The 20,998-nt window shown below is 44.9% G+C and overlaps 1 protein-coding gene across 1 annotated transcript in view; it reads right to left on the bottom strand.

Moving 5' to 3' along the window:
* Nucleotides 1-20,998, bottom strand: part of LHX1 (LIM homeobox 1) — a 54,874-nt gene that overhangs the window by 11,541 nt on the left and 22,335 nt on the right. The window contains 3 exon segments of the mRNA XM_060757027.2: nucleotides 10,912-10,980; nucleotides 10,982-11,190; nucleotides 16,699-16,925. Of these exon segments, the coding sequence (XP_060613010.1) occupies nucleotides 10,912-10,980; nucleotides 10,982-11,190; nucleotides 16,699-16,925 (505 nt within the window).

Genomic DNA, 20,998 nt, shown 5'->3' with positions numbered 1-20,998 from the left:
AAGCACATAACATATACACACATGCACATAACATATATGCACATAACAAATATATATATACGCATATATATGTATACACACATATTATGCGTATAACATACACACACACACACACATATATATATATATGCATATAAAATATATATATACACGCGCACACAGGGTGTCTCCTCCCCAAATGTATCCATACTTTGAACAGTTAATAGAAAGGCAATTGGAAGGCTAAGGAAGAATAATCCTTATTTCCTATGTTCTGCACAAAGCATCTCTTCTCAGCAATCCAGGGAAGAATAGTTTGGGGGCACCCTTTCCGAGGGCACCCCCCCCCCCCAAAGGCCTTCTTGAGCCACAGCTTTCCCATCCAACCCTGTTTCTGGACCAACCTGGGCAAACTGTTACCAACAATTAACACACCAATAAACATGGGAAGGGCCACAGAAAGGGGGAGTGTAAGCCAGGCCTTGCCTGGAGGTCCCTTCTCTCCTTTGTGGCTCTCCCTGCAGCATTCAGAGAGGGGACGTATGATGGCAAGGTCTCCCCTTGGCTCCAGAAACACACACAAGCACAACAGGGCTTCGGCAGATCCCTCTGCCTTGAGCCAGAGACCCTCTGGGCATACGCAGAGTGCCATAAATCAACCACACTTCCATCTCCAAAAAAGCAGGGGAAAAACAGGTTGGCACAATTTGATACATGTTGTTGCATCCCAAACAAGCCAAAGTGAAAGACTTCTGAGCCAAACAACAACAACAACAACATGTTAGCTTTGGCCTGCTTCTTACCAAAACAGAGGGGAAAGCCACAGTTCAATGACTAGGGAGAGCCCTTCCTCATCATACATGAGATGTGCCAACTCTAGGATCCTATTGGACTCATTTGTGGTGGTTCATGTGGAACACTATTGTGGAACACTATTGTTACAATTGGGGAGTACAGAAGGGTCCATCACCCCCTCAATAATGCATTGAGACCCATTTTTTAAAAAGGCCCTAAAGCCAACTGGGCAAAAAAGGGACTTCCTGGGCCTACATTGGCTTGAAAGTGTGGTGGAAAAGCCCCTTCAGCCACTGGAGGGCATTATTGATCTGAATTTAATGACCTTTGGTTTGTCCCTTTGGGAGCCTGAAATTATGGAAACAGTCGCAATACTAATAATAATTTTATTTCAGGTCAGGAGCGACTTGAAAAACTGCAAGTCACTTCTGATGTGAGAGAATTGGCCATCTGCAATGATGTTTTATCATCCTTGTGGGAGGCTTCTCTCATGTCCCCGCATGGGGAGCTGGAGCTGACAGAGGGAGCTCATCTGCACTCTCCTCGGATTCAAACCTGCGACAGGGGTTTTACCCACTGCACCACGGGGGGGGGGGGGCTACTAATACTACTACTACTAATAGGTTAAAGGTAAAGGTTTTCCCCTGACATTAAGTCCAGTCGTTCCCTGGAATCGAACCTGCGACCTTTCGGTCAATAATAATAATAATAACGAATAATAATAACGAATAATAATAATAATTTATTTATTTCCTATACCTATACCCCACCCTTCTCACCCCTGGGGGGGGGGACGGACGGACCTCAGGGCGGCCTCACAACAAGCATCGTAAGATGCATTACTATCATAAAACAATTAAATAGCATTCAACGAATACAATTAAAAACAATTGATTAAACACGCCAGTTAAAAATCAAATCCGAGTTTGGGCCAATTCATTGTCATTGCTCTCCTAGGTTTCCTGATCATCATCATCATCATCATCATCATCATCACACAGTCCTAGACACCAAGAGAAACTACTGGAAAGGCTGACACAATAAGAGGATTTAAAGATCAAACTGCAATGTCTCTGGCACAAGCCAGTCAAAGTGATTGCCACAATGGGTGCAATGCCTCAAGACCTTGGCCTGCACTTAAACACAATCGGCGCTGACAAAATTACCATCTTTCCGCTGCAAAAGGCCACCTTACTCAGATCTAGACACTTGGGGAATGTCCGATGTGTCATCCAATACAAGCCAGTCAAGGTGATCGGCACACTGGGTGCAATGCCTCAAGACCTTGGCCTGCACTTAAACACAATCAGTGCTGACAAAATTACCATCTCTCCGCTGCAAAAGGCCACCTTACTCAGATCTAGACACTTGGGGAATGTCCGATGTGTGATCCAATACACACAGTCAAGGTGATCGGCACACTGGGTGCAATGCCTCAAGACCTTGGCCTGCACTTAAACACAATCAGCGCTGACAAAATTACCATCTGTCCACTGCAAAAGGCCACCTTACTCAGATCTAGACACTTGGGGAATGTCCGATGTGTCATCCAATACAATAGTCAAGGTGATCGGCACACTGGGTGCAATGCCTCAAGACCTTGGCCTGCACTTAAACACAATCAGCGCTGACAAAATTACCATCTGTCCGCTGCAAAAGGCCACCTTACTCAGATCTAGACACTTGGGGAATGTCCGATGTGTGATCCAATACAACAGTCAAGGTGATCGGCACACTGGGTGCAGTGCCTCAAGATCTTGGCCTGCACTTAAACACATTTATTATTTATTTTATTTATTTATTTGATGCACTTATTAACCGCCATTCTCAGCCCATAAGGGCGACTCATGGCGGTGTACAGTACACATAAAAGACAATTACAAAAAGCCAGTTTCAACAACATATAAACTATACAACAATTACAGACTACACTAAAAATCCGCTTCGTCTCTTAGTGGAATCATAGCCAGTCTCATATTCCTTGTTCCATTCCAGTTCTCATTACCGTATTGTTTAGCACTTAATTAAATGCCCTCTCGAACAGCCATGTCTTAAGGCTTTTTCGAAAGGACATGAGGGAAGGCGCCTGTCTGATGTGTGCAGGGAGAGTGTTCCACAGCCGGGGGGCCACCACCGAGAAGGCCCTCTCCCTCGTCCCCGCCAGCCGTGCCTGTGAGGCAGGCGGGATCGAGAGAAGGGCCTCCCCAGACGATCTCAAGGTCCTCGTGGGCTCGTAGGCCAAGATGCGGTCGGAAAGGTATTTTGGGCCGGAACCGTTTAGGGCTTTGTAGGCCAAAACCAGCACCTTAAATTGGGTCCGGTAGCAAATCGGCAGCCAGTGGAGCTGGGACAACAAGGGCGTTGTGTGCTCCCTGCCACCCGCTCCAGTTAGTAACATGGCACTGGCAAAATTACCATCTGTCAGCTGCAAAACTGGGATCTGTACGCATTATTCGCCGATACATCACATAGTCCTAGACACTTGGGAAGTGTCCGACGTGTGATCCAATACAACAGCCAGCAGAGTGATCTTGTCTGCTGTGGACTCATCTTGTTGTGTTTCAAATAATAATAATAATAATTAATAATAATAATATGGGATTTCAGTGGGGATTGAATAAACAAAATAATAATAGTCCCAGTGGTGATTGGCATGCTGGGTGCAATGCCTAAAGACCTTGGCCTGCACTTAAACACAATCAGCGCTGACAAAATTATTATTATTATTATTATTATTATTATTATTATTATTATTATTATTTCCAGTATTTATATTCCACCCTTCTCACCCCGCAGGGTACTCAGGGCGGATTACAATGTACATATACATGGCAAACATTCAATGCCACAGACACACAACATATATAGACAGACACTCAGAGGCTATGTAACGTTCCAGCTTTTCAAGAGGGTATTCCAGCTACCAGGGGAGCTGTTGCTTCATCGTCCATTTGTGGACAATATACTTCCTCAGAACTAGACACTTGGGAAATGTCCAATGTGTGATCCAATACAACAGCCAGCAGAGTGACCTTGTTTGGTGTGGACTCATCTTGTGTTTCAAATAATAATAATAATAATAATAATAATAATAATAATAATATCCTAGGCCCTTGGGAAGAGCCCGATATTCAGACTCCAATTCCAGACACTTGGACCTAATGTGCATGTTTGCTGTGTTGTTATGTACATGTAAATAAAAATAATAATAAATAGTATCATTCATTAGATGTTAGGTTTTAATGCTACTTTTATATGCAGGGTTTTCTTGGGATTTTACGTTAGGATTATATGTTTTATGTATGTTTGCCATTGTTATGTTGGAATCCGTTGAGTCCCCTTGGGGAGGGGATATAAATATAATATATTGTATAAAATATAAATATGAAATATAATAATAATAATAATTTTCTGCCCATCCTGGCTCTGAGGATTTGCATGCAAACTGCACACCGCACTTTGCCCACCCCTATAATATTGGAAAGTGCCGAACATCTCTATTTTTTATGGAGTATGAATGGTTTTCCATTCTTTCACCGTGTTGCTTTTGCTTCTGGGACTGATCCATCTTGCCAAAGAAGCCATGGGCTTTGTGATCCCTATACCTGGGCACCAGACAGGGCGGAGTTTGCACCTTCCCTGGGAATGGGCAAGGCCCCCATACCATTAACTTCAAACGGGAGAGGTGAGGAGGGAGATTATCGCCTCTGCAAACTGGGAATGTCACAACTTCGAGTGACACTTCCTTCCTGAAAGTGTCCTTGGTTCCATGGTGGTTGCGCCACTGATGTTTACAACAGGAAGATGTGCTTTAGGAGGGATTTGCCACCAGCCATGGCTCTTGTTTGGGGATGCATCAAAAGGAGCCGAGTGTCCAGATCAAGGGAGGTTGTGATGCCCCTCTCTTCTAATTTGGTTGGACCTCTTTCCCTGGAATCACCTTGTCTCCAGTTCCGGGTTCCAGAATTTAGTTATTGACTCTAAGCTGGAAGTTGTCCAGGGAAAGAGGGCGACTACAAGGATCAAAGATTTGGAGACCATGAGGAGTGGCTTAAAGAACTGGGAATGTTCAGAATGTTGAGAGGAGACATGAGAACCATGGGTTGTTGTGTATTTTCCGGGCTGTCTGGCCTTGTTTTAGAAGCACTCTCTCCTGACGTTTCGCTTGCATCTATGGCGGGCATCCTCTGAGGTGGTGAGGCCCTCACAACCTCAGAGGATGGCTGCCATAGATGCAGGCGAAAGGTCAGGAGAGAGTGCTTCTGCAACATGGCCAGACAGTCCGGAAAACACACAATAAACCAGTGATTCCTGCCATGAAAACCTTCGACAACATTGTTTGTATGTTTAATAATAATAATAATAATAATAATTTTTAAACATACAAACAATGTGTTGTATGTTTGTGTCTTCACAACCTCAGAGGATGCCTGCCATAGATGCAGGCAAAAGGTCAGAAGAAAATGTTTCTGGAATATAGCTACACAGTCCGGAAAACACACAACAACCCAGTGATTCCTGCCATGAAGACCTTTGACAACATTGTTTGTATGTTTAAAATAATAATAATAATAATAATAGTTATTATTAGTATTTTAAACATACAAACAATATGTCATATGTTTGTGTCCTCACAACCTCTGAGGATGCTTGCCATAGATGTAGGCGAAAGGTCAGGAGAGAATGCTTCTGGAACATGGCCACACAGTCCGGAAAACACACAACAAACCAGTGGTTCCTGCCATTAAAACCTTCGACAACATTGTTTGTATGTTTAAAATAATAATAATAATAATAATAATAATATAATAGATGCTTATATATTATTATTTGAAACATACAAATGATGTGTTGTATGTTTGTGTCCTCACAACCTCTGAGGATGCTTGCCATAGATGCAGGCGGAAGGTCAGGAGAGAATGCTTCTGCAACATGGCTACACAGGCCGGAAAACACACAACAACCCAGTGATTCTGGCCACAAAAGCCTTCGACAATACATGAGAGCCATGTTGAAAGGATGTCCTAAAGAAGAGGGAGCAAACCTTGTTTTCTGATGCCCTGGAGACTAGGACTCAATGGAGCAATGGGTTCCAATGATAGGAAAGGAGAACCCACCTAAACCGTAGGAAGAACCCCATAGAATCCTAGAGTTGGAAGAGAGACCTGGTGGGCCATCCAGTCCAAACCCGTTCTGCCAAGAAGCAGGAAAATTGCATTCAAAGCACCCCCAACAGATGGCCATCCAGCCTCTGTTTAAAAGCCTCAATAGAAGGAGCCTCCACCACACCCTGGGGCAGAGAGTTCCACTGCTGAACAGCTCTCATACAATAGAATCATAGAATCCTAGAGTTGGAAGAGACCTCATGGGCCATCCAGTCCGACCCCGTTTTGCCAAGAAGCAGGACGATTACATTCAAAGCACCCCAACAGATGGCCATCCAGCCTCTGTTTTAAAATCTCCAAAGAAGGAGCCTCCACCACACTCTGGGGCAGAGAGTTCCACTGCTGAACAGCTCTCACAGTCAAGAAGTTCTTCCTAGTGTTCAGAAGGAATCTCCTTTCTTGTAGTTTGAATCCATTGTGCCATTGCGTCCTAATCTCCAGGACAGCAGAAAACAAGCCTGCTTCCTCCTCCCTATGACTTTCTCTCACATATTTATACATGGCTACTGTGCCTCCTCTCAGCTACTCTTCTTCAGGCTAAACATGCCCAGCGTTTTAAGCCGCTCCCCATAGGGCTTGTTCGCCAGACCCTTGATCATTTTAATCAACCTTCTCTGGACACATTCCAACTTGTCAATTGTGATGCCCAGAATTGGACACAATATTCCAGGTATGGTCTAACCAAGGCAGAATAGAGCATGGGGAGCATGAATTCCCTGTTCAGCAGTGGAACTCTCTGCCTCAGAGTCCAGTGGAGTCTCCTTTAGATGATAAAAAGTACACTTCAAGGTACTTTTAAGAACATCGACTACAGATTCAGTTAGGTTTGTCTGCCTTTCTTGTTGACTTAGGGTACCCCTCTTAGAAGGTTTTCTCAGCAAGTTAGATCAATGAAGATCAGAGGCTGAGAGAGTGTGAGGCTCCATCTACACTGCCACTTAATGCAGTTTGAAGATGCAATAGGGCTGCAGGTAAATTCCCTCGGATATGGTTTTTCCTTTGAAGGAAGACAAGATTCCTCCCCTTCCTCTCCTCTCTCCCTGTTGAGTTGAGACCAAACTATTTCCAAACTCTTGGAGTAATTTGATGCCAAAACGGGAGGGAGAGAAACTAGGACTTTGTAAAAGCAGCAGAAACAGTGGGATAGCGGGTGGTGAATCGGCTAAATTGGGACAGTTGGAGGATATATGGGTGGTGGCGCAGCTGGTTGGGAGTCAGCTGCATAAAAATCACTACTGACCGAAAGGTCACGAGTTCAAAACCAGCCCATGTCAGAGTAAGCTCCCGACCATTTGTCTAGCTTGCTGTTGACCTTTGCAGCTCGAAAGACAGTTGCATCTGTCAAGTAGGAAATGTAGGTACCGTTTATGCGGGGAGGCTAATCTTTTTTACAACACCATAAAACTGTCCAGCAGCATGCAAAAGAATGAGGAAGTACTCCATTGGTGTCACAAGTGGACGGTGAAGCGACAGCTCCCCCGGTGGCCGGAATTCAAAAAGCATACCCTCATGAAGCTGGAAAGTTAAATAGCTTCTGTGTGTCTATATATGTTGTGTATCTATGGAATTGAATGTTTGAAATGTATATGTGCATTGTGATCTGTCCTGAGTCTTCTGCGGGGTGAGAAGGGTGGAATATAAATGCTGCAAATAAACAAATACTAATGTTGAGGCCTTTCTCCCACTGAGGCCTCTCTCACTCTGAAGGTTTTCTCAGACTGAGGCCTCTCCCACACTAAGGCCTTTCTCCCACAGAGGCTTCTCTCACACTGAGGCCTCTCTCACTGAGGTCTGTTAACATTGAGAGCTCTCTCAGACTGAGAGCTCCTAAGCTACAGACACACCTGCTTATATTGAACTGCAACTTTTGCTGAGTTGTGTGTCTATGGCATTCAATGTTTGTCATGTATATATGCATATGTGATCCACCCTGAGTCTCCTGCAGGGTGAGAAGGGGGGAATATAAATACTGTAAATAAATACATAAATAAATAGCAGTGGAATCCAATGCGTATCCCTACAGATGTTTGAGAATACAGCTCCCAGAATCCATGGCCATTGAACAAGCTGGCAATAGGGGTTTCTGGGAGCTGGAGGCCCAATCTGCAAGTTTCATCCTTCTGATATAGATGAATTGGAGTCCCACAACAAACAATGGGAGGGCAATGGGAGCTAACTAGCTTACTAAGTCTTATCTTCTAAAGGAGGTAAAAAGTAAAAAGATCCATGCAGCTACATTTTGCCTAGAGAGAGGCAAAATGCATCCTTACTGGAAGAAAAAAAAGGGAGAAGAGGAGACTTAGTAAGCTAGTTACCTCCAAGGCCTTTTCTATCAAGAATGTATTTCTTTTACTTCAATAAATATTTTCGACTCGACAATCCTGTGTTGGAGCTCAGCCTGTGAATGTGTTTCAGGATCAGGGTGCTTTGGATGTGGGGAGTGATGTCAATGAGTTGCAAGATGAGTTTCAAGATGGCAATGGTTTAACCAGTGATATTGATGAAGAGAATGACCAGGAGACCCCTGTTCAAAGTGTAGTTTCCCATGAGCATGTTCTTGAGGGGTGTGGGGATGATGGTGTGCTTTCTGAATTGTTACCGGAGAATTCCCATAATAGGGAACATTAAAATAGCTTGGCACCTGGGCCAGCTGCTGAAATTAATGAGCAAATGCATAGACGGGAGGATCAGTCAAAACAGGAGAGCCAAACAGTGGCTTTGGCGATCTGCCAGGCTCCAAGAGAAAAAGATAAGAAATTCTCAGCTAAAGCGAAACCAATTTCTGAGTGCTAGGGACAGACATGTAGCCGGGGGGGGGGGGGGGGGGGTTTCGCGAAAAGGCCTTACTGATGCATTATTTAAACTGTTATGTTTATTCATATCATGATCTGATCACCATACTCAATATATCCCATATGCATGGGGTATTGGGGTAATGGTACAAAAGGTTTGCTAGGCTAGACCCTCTTTCACTCAGACTCAGCCACCCCCCAAAACTCAGCTCCCTCGAACCCCCCCTGAAAAAAATTCAGCCCCCCCCTCCCCGAAATGAAATCCTGGTTATGGGCCTGGCTAGGGACATAGCTAATGAGGAGATAAAAGTCCCAAGTAAACCGCATAGAGTCGCCTGTCTGGCTGAAATATGCGGTATAAAAATAAAGCAAATAAATAAAGCAAATAAATAAGTACTGGATATGTAGTCAGATGAAGCATCATTTGGAATCAAGTCAAGATCTCGTCCTTGTTCATGGAAACTTCGCTTGGGAAATTCATATTTAAGTGCCTTCGATCAGGCCCGTAGCCAGGATTTCATTTCCCCCTGGCTACATGCCTGCCTTCGATTCATGGTTTTGGTCTATGCTTTTATATTGATGCCTTGGATTCATGTTTCCTGATTTCTTGCAGTTTGTTTGGAAAGTTTTGACTTTGTTTTCATTGACTTTGCTGGACTGTTACCCTGGACTGCTTTCTTCCTGCTTATCTTCCTGCCTAATTGGATTTACCTATTTCTTTAAAGTGCTTTTTCACCTTAATGCTTTTTAATTATCTTCAATAAAAGGATTGTTTTCCATCCAATGGTGTGGTGTTTAAAGTCAGAGAGCGTTTTCCTGTCCTGGAGTGCAACATCCTGATCCAGCCGAAGATATAGAAGGCTATCCTAGTTCGCCACACGTACGTTTCTACTGGTTATAAAGTTTACTTCTGGCACTCTGCTACAGTTATCGTGGAATCACACCAACTGAGGGTTATCTTGAACCTAACGGCTCAGATTCTCCAACAAAGGGTTATGGGCCCAGCACGATTCCGCTGCGCAGCTCTACCGTTGTAAACCTCGAAGAATCATCCGTAAACGTCAAACTGTATATATTTTTGCGAATAGATTGAGTTCTCAAAAATGACACAAGCTAGTAAGCTAGTTACCTCCAAGTCCTCTTCTATCAAGAATGTATTTCTTTTACTTCAATAAATATTTTTGGACCTTAAATTCTGACTCGGCAATCCTGATCCATGCTAAGATATAGAAGGCTACCTTAAAAACTCTGGCATAGACACTGAGAACTGGGAAGCCCTGGCCCTTGACCGCTCCAGCTGGAGGTCAGCAGTGACCAGCAGTGCTGCAGAATTTGAAGAGACACGAATGGAGGGTGAAAGGGAGAAGCGTGCCAAGAGGGAGGTGCATCAAGCCAACCCCGACCGAGACCACCTTCCACCTGGAAACCAATGCCCTCACTGCGGAAGAAGATGCAGAGCAAGAATAGGGCTCCACAGCCACATACGGACCCACAAGAATATTGGAAGACAATCATCCTCGGAAAATGAGGGATCGCCTAAGACCATAGAAGGCTATCCTAGTTCATCACATGTACATTTCCGCTGGTTATAAAGTTTACTTCTGGAGTTCTGCTATATTTATGGTGGAATCACCCCAACTGAGGGTTATCTTGAGCCTAACGGCTCTGATTCTCCAACAACGGGTTATGGGCCCAGCACGATTCCGCTGCGCAGCTCTACCGTTGTAATGCGTTGGAATCCATCTGCAAAGCGTTGCAGCAGCAGAGTAATAGCACGTGGGATTCTTATCATGCTTTTGGGTTTAATACAGTTCTGATGTGCCATTTTTACGTGTGGTTGTAAAATCAATATGCATTCCATTCGCTAAAATCTCACGAAAATGGTCGTTTGAAACTTCTGTGCAATATTAGGATTATTTGGGGAGGGGGGGAGTGACTAGGCAAGTACTCAAACAGATTGCCAGGAGCCAGCCTGACGTGATGTGATGTGTCAAAGGACAGTATTTTCCAAATGTTAGAATTGGGCGTGACGGGGTCAATAAGCATGCCATCTGAATATAGTATGCATCTAGTCCTAAAAAAACCTGAGTAGTGATATAACGGCGGTGTATAAGGTGATAAGGTCCCTCGAGAGCAAAACAACGATGCCGTATTTCCCGGAGAGGCTGTGCCTCGCTTACCTGGATGACTCGCATGTTGAGGCCTGTCTCCTGGGCCAACTGCTCACGGATGTGCCGAGTGGGTTTCGGGGGTGGCGGCGAAGGCAGCCTTGAGGGTCTCCAGCTGCTTGGCCTTGATGGTGGTGCGGGGGCCCCTCCGCTTGGCCCCCAGGTTTTGGTCGTCGTTCTCGTTGCTACCCACCTCCTTGTCGGAGGCATTGGCGCATTCAGAGTCCTTGGCGTCGTCCTGGCAGGGGTCCTGGGAGTCCGGAGAGAGACTGGGGTCGCTGCCAGTGGTGACTGGAAGAGAGGGAAGCACATAGTTAGGTCAGGCAACCGTCCAGAGTTTGGGCCTCCGACTCTAGTTTGTCCAGTGGCCTGGAATCCTGAAAGCTCAAGTCCAAAACACCTGGGGGACTGGTCCAGAGATGCATTGCAGAGTACAATTTAGATCAGGTATAGGCAAACTTTGGCCCTCCAGGTGTTTTGGACTTCAACTCTCACAGTTCCTGATAGCCAGCCAGCTTTTCTGCAGCCTTGGAGACTAGGCCTCAATGGTGCCATGGCGTCAACATGAGGAAAACATCCTGACCATAAAAGCTGTTCAAAAGAGGAACTCTCTGTCTCGGAATCTGGTGGAAGATTCTTCTTTGGAGGCTTAGAATCTGGATGGCCATCTGCGGTGGGGCTGCAGTGGCGCAAATTGGTTAACCCTTTGCGCTGCTAAACTGCTGACCTGAAGGTTGGCAGTTTGAGTCTGTGAAACGGGATGTACTCCCGGGTGTCAGCTCCAGCTCCTGCCAACCTAGCAGTTCAAAAACATGCAAATGTGAGTGGCGGGAAAAGGCAAAAAGGACACTCCAAGCAGTCATGCTGGCCACACGACCAGGAGGTGTTTACAGAGGCAGGCTCCTAAGTTGGAAATGGAGAAAGAGCATATCTCCCAGAGTCGGAAATGAAAGGAGAAGCCTTTGCCTGTGTATTTGTGTCTCAGTGTATGTCATTGTAACAAGGCATTGAATGTTTGTCTGTGTCTGTGTATATACTGTAATACACTCTGAGTCCTCTCAGAGAGATGGGCGGAATATAAATAGTCTTGTTGGTGTTGTTATTACTATTATATTGTTATTATCTGTTGGGAATGCTTTGATTGTGCTTTTCCTGCATGGCAGGGGGTTGGACTAGATGGCCCATGGGGTCTCTTATTCGCAAATGCTTATGCAAATAAAAGAACATATGATGAATGGCTGTCATGGGTCGACATTCTGTTATGTTTGTATATATTGTAGGGCTCAGAGATTATCTTACTGGAGGATTTGACAATATAGATTTCATACAGATGGATGGTGTTTAGAAATTACGTCAGCAGAGAAGCAAAGTGTTGGGCAAACTATATTATAGAGTAACTGACAAAAAGGAAGCATTTCTTTTATATTATTATTATTATTATTATTATTATTATTATTTTTCTGACACAAAAACACAGCAAACGAGATATATATGCTGGATATTGTTTTGCAAAATACACAAGTCAAATACTTCCCAAGCATTTAGGACTGTGTGGTGTATTTTCAAATTATGTACGCAGATCCAAGTAAGGTGGCCTTTTGCAGTTGACCGATCGTGATTTTGTCTATTATTATTATTATTATTATTATTATTATTCTGACACAAAAACACAGCATGTCACAGCAAACAAGATATATATGCTGGATTTCATATCACAAAATCATAAGTGGAACACTTCCCAAGCACTTATTATTATTATTATTATTATTATTATTATTTAATTAATTATATAATATAATAGTATTATTATTATTATTATTATTTAAAACATACAAACAATGTGTTGTCAAAGGCTTTCATAGCTGGAATCACTGGGTTGTTGTGTGTTTTCGTGGCTGTAAGGCCATGTTCCAGAAGCATTCTCTCCTAACGTTTCGCCCACATCTATGGCAGACATCCTCCGAGGTTGTGAGGATCTCACAACCTCGGAGGATGCCTGCCATAGATGCAGGCGAAACGTCAGGAGAGATTGCTTCTGGAACATGGCCAGACAGCCCAGAAAACACACAACAACCCAACATACAAACACTTAACATGGAATTAAAACATCAACAATCAGGGAAGTCCTAATTAAAAACCTATTCATAGTGAAACGTTTGTTTGTATTTGAGAGTTACCTGTCGTTAGAGATGTTAAGAGAAAGTATGTCATTATGTAATTGTTGTTTAGGTCTGTTTATGGATCGATATGTTGCTTCCTTTAGGTGTGGTTTTCTTACTGTCCAATTATAAAGGGAAAGTCACACTCTCTCTACCTCAAAGGAAGGCAAATTGGACCCATTTTGTCATGAAAGGGATAAGACTGCCATAGATTAGAACAGTGTTTCTCAAGCTGGGGATCGGGATCCCGGGGGGTGGGGTGGGATTGCGATTGGGGGTGTCAGAGGGGTCGCCAAAGACCATCAGAAAACGCAGTATTTTCTGTTGATCATGGGGGTTCTGTGTGGGGAAGTTTGGTTCAATTCCATCGTTGGTAGAGTTCAGAATGCTCTTTGATTGTAGGTGAACTATAAACCCCAGCAACTACAATTCCCAAATGTCAAGATCTGTGGGAGTTCTGTGTGCCAAGTTTGGTAGCAATGAAAATAATGTTATGGTCGGGGTCTCCACAACATGAGGAACTGTATTAAGGGGTCTTGGCATCAGGAAGGTTGAGGAACATTGGATGAACTGTACATCCCAACAACTACAACTCCAAAATGTCAAGGTCTATTTCCCCCAAACTCCACCAGTTTTCACATTTGGGCATATTGAGTATTGGTGCCTAGTTTGGTCCAGATCCATCATTATCTGAGTCCACAGTGCTCTCTGGATGTAGGCGAACTACAACTCCCAAACTCAAGATCAATACCCACCCAACCCTTCTATTGGTCATGGGAGTTCCGTATGCCAAGTTTGGTTCAATTTCATCATTGGTGGAGTTCAGAATGCTCATTGATTGTAGGAGAACTATAAATCCCAGCAACTACAACTCCCAAATATCAATATCTATTTCCCCCAAATTCCACCAGTATTCGCATTTGGGCATATTGAGTATTGGTGCCGAGTTGGGTCCAGATCCATCATTGTTTGAGTCCACAGTGCTCTCTGGATGTAGCTGAACTACAACTCCCAAACTCAAGGTCAATGCCCACCAAACACTTCCAGTATCTTCTGTTGGTCTTGGGAGTTCCATGTGCCAAGTTTGGTTCAATTCCATCATTGGTGGCGTTCAGAATGCTCTTTGATTGGAGGTGAACTACAAATCCCACCAACTACAGCTCCCAAATGTCAAGATCTATGGGAGTTCTGTGTGCCAAGTTTAGTAGCAATAAAAATAATGTTATGGTTGGGGGTCTCCACAACATGAGGAACTGTATTAAGGGGTCGCGGCATCAGGAAGGTTGAGAAACATTGGATTAGAAACTATTCTAATCCAAGTAAGTGTTTTTGACATTCCTGAGATGAAGCCATTGGGTCTGGAAAACAATTTTCTTACTCCTTTGTTTCTCTCCTCCTTTCTTTGCTTAAGAGGGGAGGAAATAGCACCCCAGTTTTCTCAGGGAATCGCAAGAGGCCTCCACACTTTGCACGTGGGCCGTGACACTCGGGTGCCAACTCCACACCAAACACACGTCTGACACAAGGTGTGCCTCTCTCTCCCTCCTCCTCTGATCTCCTCCCGAAAATGGAAATCCCATCTTCAGGGAAAAGGAAGAGATCCATAGGCTCCCAGCAGGTTGGCATCCAAGTGTGGACTGTAAACTCCACAGATAGGCCTTCTTCCCTCTGATGTGTGGGCCTCCAGAGGCTCTCAGCCCCCCAGGAGCAAATGAAGGGAGAAGAGGCGCCTTTCATCCTGTGGATTGCAAGCCGCAAATATTTGCTCGACTACGAGGCTGGCATTTCTTTCCCTTCCTCTCCTTGAGTTTGTGGAGGCTTTCATCCCTATCACGGCAAGGAAGGTGAGAACTTCCCCGTTGGCAAGCGAGAAGAAGAGCCAGCCTTTGCTTTCCCCCAGATATGAGGCTTCTTTGAAGGGAATAGAAAAAAGGAAGAGAGGGAGGGACAAAGAAGGAAGGAAGAGAGGAAGAGAGGGGAGGGAGGAAGGGAGGGAGGAAGGAGAGAAGGAAGAGGAAAGGAGGGAGGAAGAGAGGGAGGGTGGGATAGAGGAAAGAAGGAAGGAAGGAAGAGGAAGGAAGAATGACAGAAAGGGGGAGAGGGAGAGAGGGAGAAGAAGGGAGGGAAGGAGGAAGACAGGAAGGGAGGGAGGGATAGAGGAAGAAAGTAATAAAGAGGATGGAAGGAAGGAGGAAGAAGAAAGGAAAGAAGGGAGGGAGGAAGGGAAGGAAGAGGAAGGGAGGGAAGAAGACAGGAAGAGAGGGAGGGATAGAGGAGGGAAGAAATAGAATAGAACGGAAGGAAGAGGAAGGAAAGAAGGAAGGGAGGGTGGAAGGGAAGAGAGGAAGGGAAGGAAGGGAAGGAGGAAGAGATAGAGAAAGGAAGGAAGGATGACGGGAAGAGGGAAAGAAGAAAGGGATGGATAGAGGAAGGAAGGAAGAAATAAAGAGAATGGAAGGAAGGAAGGGAGAAAGGGAGGGAGAAAAGAAGGAAGGGAAGGAAGAGGAAGGGAGGGAAGGAGGAAGAGAGGGAGGGAGGGATAGAGGAAGAAATAAAGAGGGAGGAAGAAAGGAACAAAGGAAGGGAGGGTGGGAGGGAAGGAAGTGAGAAAGGGAAGGAAGGGAAGGATAGAGGAAGGATGAAAGGAAGGAAGAGAGGAAGGAAAGAAGAATAAATGGAAGATGAAGGGAAGAAAGAAGGGAGGGGGGAGGGATAGAGGAAGGAAGGAAGGAAGGAAGGAAGGAAGGAAGAGAAAGGAAGGAAGGAAGGAAGGAAGGAAGGAAGAGAGGGAGGAAGGGAAAGGAAGGAAGGAAGATGAAGGAAGAGAGGAAGGGAGGGAAAAAGGAAGGAGGAAAGTATAGAGGAAGGAAGGAAGGAAGGAAGGAAGGAAGGAAGGAAGGAAGGGAAAGGAATGAAGGAATGAAGATGAAGGAAGAGAGGAAGGGAAGGAGGAAGAGGGGAGGTATAGAGGAAGGAAGGAAGGAAGGAAGGAAGGAAGGAAGGAAGAGAAAGGAATGGAGGAAGGAAGATGAAGGAAGACAGGAAAGGAGGGAAGGAGGGAGAGAAGGAGGGAGGGAGAGAGGAAGGAAGGAAGGAAGGAAGGAAGGAAGGAAGGAAGGAAGGAAGGAAGGAAGAAAAGGAGTGCAGAGGAGGAAGGAAAAGGGGAAGGAAAAAGGGAAGGGAGGGAGATGCTGGACAAAATGTAAAGATAGTACCTAAGGGCAACTAAATAAAAGAATATGACTCATGTGGTCTCTTCTAACTCTATTATTCTTTGGTTCTGGAACTCCCATATCTTTGCAGAATCTGTGGATACCTGAAACTGCCGATAATAGTGAACCCTACATTTGGGGCATACCATAGAACGGCACTAGAAAGGCCCACAAACACTTCCAGGATGTGTATATTGAATATTTTTCGGAGCATCAATCAGTGGATACTGAATAGGTGGATAAGGGGTTGTATTGTACTTGGACTGTTGTATTTCTCCCATTCTAGGCAGGGCCAGCCCTGGTTAGGCCTTGGATGGGACCGAGGTGCTGAAGGCAACCTTTCAGACCAGCTCCCTGTCTAATTTTGGAATCCACAAGCGAAAGCGGTCCCTGTCTGTCGCTCTGCGAAGAGCCCCCTCCCTCCTCACCTGAGTGCAAACTGTTCTCTTTGGCAGTGTTGCTGTTGCTCAGGTAATCTTCTTTGCAGACGAACTTGTTCTCATCGATGATGTAGAGCTCCTCGCCGGTGGAGAGCTGCTTGTTGCACATCATGCACGTGAAACAGTTCAAGTGAAAGACTTTGCTCCTGGCTCGGCGCACCAAGTCGCTGGGAGAGATGCCTTGCGCACAGCCGGCGCACTTGGTCCCAAAACACCTGGAGACGCAAAGAGGCCAGAGGTTAGGAAGGCAGAAGGAGGATTTATAGCTCATCTACATCAAAGAGCATTCGGAATACCACCACCGATAGAATGGGGCCAAACTTCCCACACAGAACCCCCAGGATCGATAGAAAAGACTGTGTTTTCTGCCTTTCTGTTTGTACCACAGTGAAGTAGGCCTTTTCAGAGCTGGAGAAGGGAGAAGGAGGAAGGAAAGGAAAGGAGAAAGGGAAGGAAGGAAAAAGAAGGAAGGAGCTACAAAGAGAGTTACCTTGCCACAGAGAGACATTGGAAGTAGGCCTTCTCAGAGCTGGAGAAGGGAGAAAGAGGAAGGGAAGGGAAGGGAAGGGAAGGAAATGGAAGGGAGGAAAAGGAAGGAAGGAGTAACAAAGAGAGCTACTTTGCCACAGAGAGACATTGGAAGTAGGCCTTCTCAGAGCTGAAGAAGGGAGAAAGAGGAAGGAAAGGAAAGGGAAGGAGAAAGGGAAGGAAATGGAAGGAAGGAAGGAAGGAAGGAAGGAGCCACAAAGAGAGCTACCTTGCCACAGAGAGACATTGTGAAGTAGGCCTTTTCAGAGCTGGAGAAGGGAGAAAGAGGAAGGAAAGGAACGGAAAAGGAAGGAAAGAGAGAAAGAGAAAAAGGAAAGGAAAGAAAATGAGACAGGAAGGAAGGGGAAGGGGAGGGAAGGGAAGGGAAGGAAGGTAGGAAGGAAGGAAGGAAGGAAGGAAGGAAGGAAAGAAAGAAAGAAAAGGAGAAGGGAAGGGGAAGGAAGGAAAAGGAAGAAAAGGAAAGGAAGGAAGAAAAGGAGAAGGGAAGGAAGGGGAAGGAAGGAAAAGGAAGAAAAGGAAAGGAAGGAAGAGAGGAAGAAGAAAGGGAAAGGAAGGAGAGGGGAAAAAGGAAAGGAAGGAAGGAAGGAATAAAAAGTGAAAGGAGGAAAGCGGAAGGAAGGAAAATGAAGAAAGAATGAGAAGAGAGAAAGAAGAAGGGACAGAAGCAGCTCCAACATATATGTTAGTATGTATGGATATATATAGAGAATGGGGGGGGAGGGAGGATGTGTACATGTATGTGTATCTCCCCAGGACATCCCAGGAATCCAAAATAAAAATCGTATTAGGTTAGGGCCATGAACATTCACTAAAACATTACATACAATCCTTAGAAATGGCTTCACACAGCATGAAAAGCCCATTCCAGTCAGTTTCTACAAGCCAGGGAGCATTAAAATATCTTAATATATTGACAGAACGAAAACAGGGACGGGGCCAAGCGGGCTTCCCTTGGGAGGGAATTGAGCCATGAACTCCAATCCTTACTGATTCTAAATGTCGAACTTGGATTGTTGTAAGTTTTTCAGGCTGTCTGGCCATGTGCCAGAAGCATTCTCTCCTGACGTTTCGCAAGCATCTATGGCAGGCATCCTCAGAGGTTGTGAGGTCTGCTGGAAACTAGGAAAATTGGGTTTATATATCTGTGGAATGATGTCCAGGGTGGGAGAAAGAACTCTTGTCTGTTGGAGCTAGGTGTGAATGTTGCTATTGGCCACCTTGATTACCATCCCAACAAAGGATGCCCCCAGGCAGAGAGCAGCCAGGCATTGAAGCTGGTTTATATACCTGTGGAATAATGTCCAGTGTGGGAGAAAGAACTCTTGCTTGTTGGAGTTAGGTGTGAATGTTGCCATTGGCCAGTTTGATTACCATCCCAACAAAGGATGCCCCCAGGCAGAGGGCAGTCAGGCATTGAAGCTGGTTTATATACCTGTGGAATGATGTCCAGGGTGGGAGAAAGAACTCTTGTCTGTTGGAGGTAGGTGTGAATGTTGCCATTGGACACCTTGATAGCATTTAATAGCCTAGCAGTTTCAAGGTGTAGCTTCTTACTGCCTTGGGGAATCCTTTGTTGAGAGGTGATTAGCTGTCAAACTTGTCACCTTCTGGATTTGAACTTCAGTTCCCAGAATCCTTAGCCATTGGACAAGAAAGTTAGAGCTTCTGGGAATTGGAGGCCCAAACATCTTGAGGGCCACAGGTTGGACACCACGGCATCTAAAGTAAATACATGTGGTACTGGTCTGTAATATGCGTGTAAGAACCAAAGTGACCTTTCTTGCAGCATATTCAAGAAAACCCTTCCATCCCAATATATCCCAGGATCCTAGAGAGGGAAGAGAACACATAGGTCATGATGGAGGAGCCCCAACCAGAGATCCTAGATCTTCAACCCCTTTTGAGAAGGTCTAGATAAAGGGACCCCACCATTTCTTGGTCCATTGGTTTCTTTCCAACATCTTCTTGACCTTCTTTTCCATCCCCAGCTCAACCTTCCCTCCTTTCTTTTGTTTTGCATCCTTCTGATCATCCTCATTGTTCTCTGAACCTCCTCCAACTTCTCAACATCCTTCCGAAAACAAGTAACCGAACCCAATACTCAAGTATGAGGCCTAACAGAGAATATAGTAGGGTTGTATTATTTAATGAGGGTACATCCGGACTTATTGAAAAGTCCTAGACGTTGCCTTTTTTGGTTCGATGCTGGGATGACATAAACCAACCAGGGAAGCTGATACAAGAAGTCTCCAAGTGTACAGACAATAGTCTGGGATGAAAAAAAACACACACAATATTTCTTCAATTCTAAGACACAGTTTTGCCTCTTAAGAATGGGGTGTTCCTTAGAATCACAGCTGCACATACATATTATCTATATAAATAAAAATGTAATGTTCGTTTGTGGGGTTAACATAACTCAAAAACCACTTGATGAATTGACACCAAATTTGGACACTACACCCCTAACAGACCAACAAGTGACCATCACTAATAAACCCCTCCAAAAAACAGCGGAAAGGGCTTAAACACCCCAAAAAGTTAAATGACGATACAGCGCATGCATGGAAACGACAGTTCTCAGCATCTCCTTCACCAGGCCCTTTAGGGGATGAGGATGCTCCAAATGCACTGCTTCCAAGCTGTAAGCTTGCTTCTCCTTGGATCTCTTTGAGTGCATCCCAATCTGTACATATTTCCGATTTCCTCTTCTTGGACCGCAACTCCCAGTAATCCTCCAGATTGATGAGATATATAGATTAGATAGAGATAGACAGTAGGTAGGTTGATGGATCAGGAGGACTGCTGGGAGTTACAGTCCAAAAATTAGTAGAGAAGGAAGAAAGGAGAGAAAGAAAAAGGGAGGGGAAGGAAGGAAGGAAGGAAGGAGAGAGGGAAAGAAAAATAGGGAGGGAGGGAGGGAGGGAGGGAGGGAAGGAAGGAAGGAAGGAAGGAAGGAAGGAAGGAAGGAAGGAAGGGAGGGAGGGAGGGAAGGAAGGAAGGAAGGAAAGAAGGAAGGAAGGAAAGAGGGAGGGAAGGAAGGAAGGAAGGAAGGAAGGAAGGAAGGAGAAAAAAGAAAAAAGGGAAGGAAGGAAGGAAGGAAGGAAGGAAGGAAGGAAGGAAGGAAGGAAAGAGGGAGGGAAGGAAGGAAGGAAGGAAAGAGGGAGGGAAGGAAGGAAGGAAGGAAGGAAGGAAAGAAAGAAAGAAAGGAGGAAGGAGAGAAAGAAGGAAGGTTGGCCACAGCAACGCGTAGCGGGTACAGCTAGTATATGTATGTATGTATGTTGTATGTATGTATAGAGATAGACTTTTTCCCCTGTTGCTGGTGTTGGAATTCAAGTACATCTTACAATCGGTAGCGTCTTACAATCAAAGAAATACGGTATATATGGGTTTTCAAAACGGATCACAAAGAACAGGAACAAAATCAAAACAGCGACGGATGAAAACACCGTAAGAAACACTTCCATTAAAAACAAATGAATAAGGAGATACAACAATGTTTCTCAACCTGGGGGTCGCCAAAGACCATCAGAAAACACTGTATTTTCTGTCGCTCATGGGAGTCCTGTGTGAGAAGTTTGGCCCAATTTTATCTTTGGTAGAGTTCAAATGTTCTTTGATTGTAGGAGAACTATAAATCCCAGCAACTACAACTCCCAAATGTCAAGGTCTATTTCCCCCAAACTCCACCAGTGTTCACCTTTGGGTATATTGAGTATTGGTGCCAAGTTTGGTC

This window comes from Anolis sagrei, chromosome 11, assembly GCF_037176765.1.
Source record: "Anolis sagrei isolate rAnoSag1 chromosome 11, rAnoSag1.mat, whole genome shotgun sequence".
In the NCBI taxonomy this organism is placed as follows: Eukaryota; Metazoa; Chordata; class Lepidosauria; order Squamata; family Dactyloidae; genus Anolis; species Anolis sagrei.
Note: the sequence above shows the minus strand (reverse complement) of the source record. Positions and strands in the feature narration are given on the sequence as shown.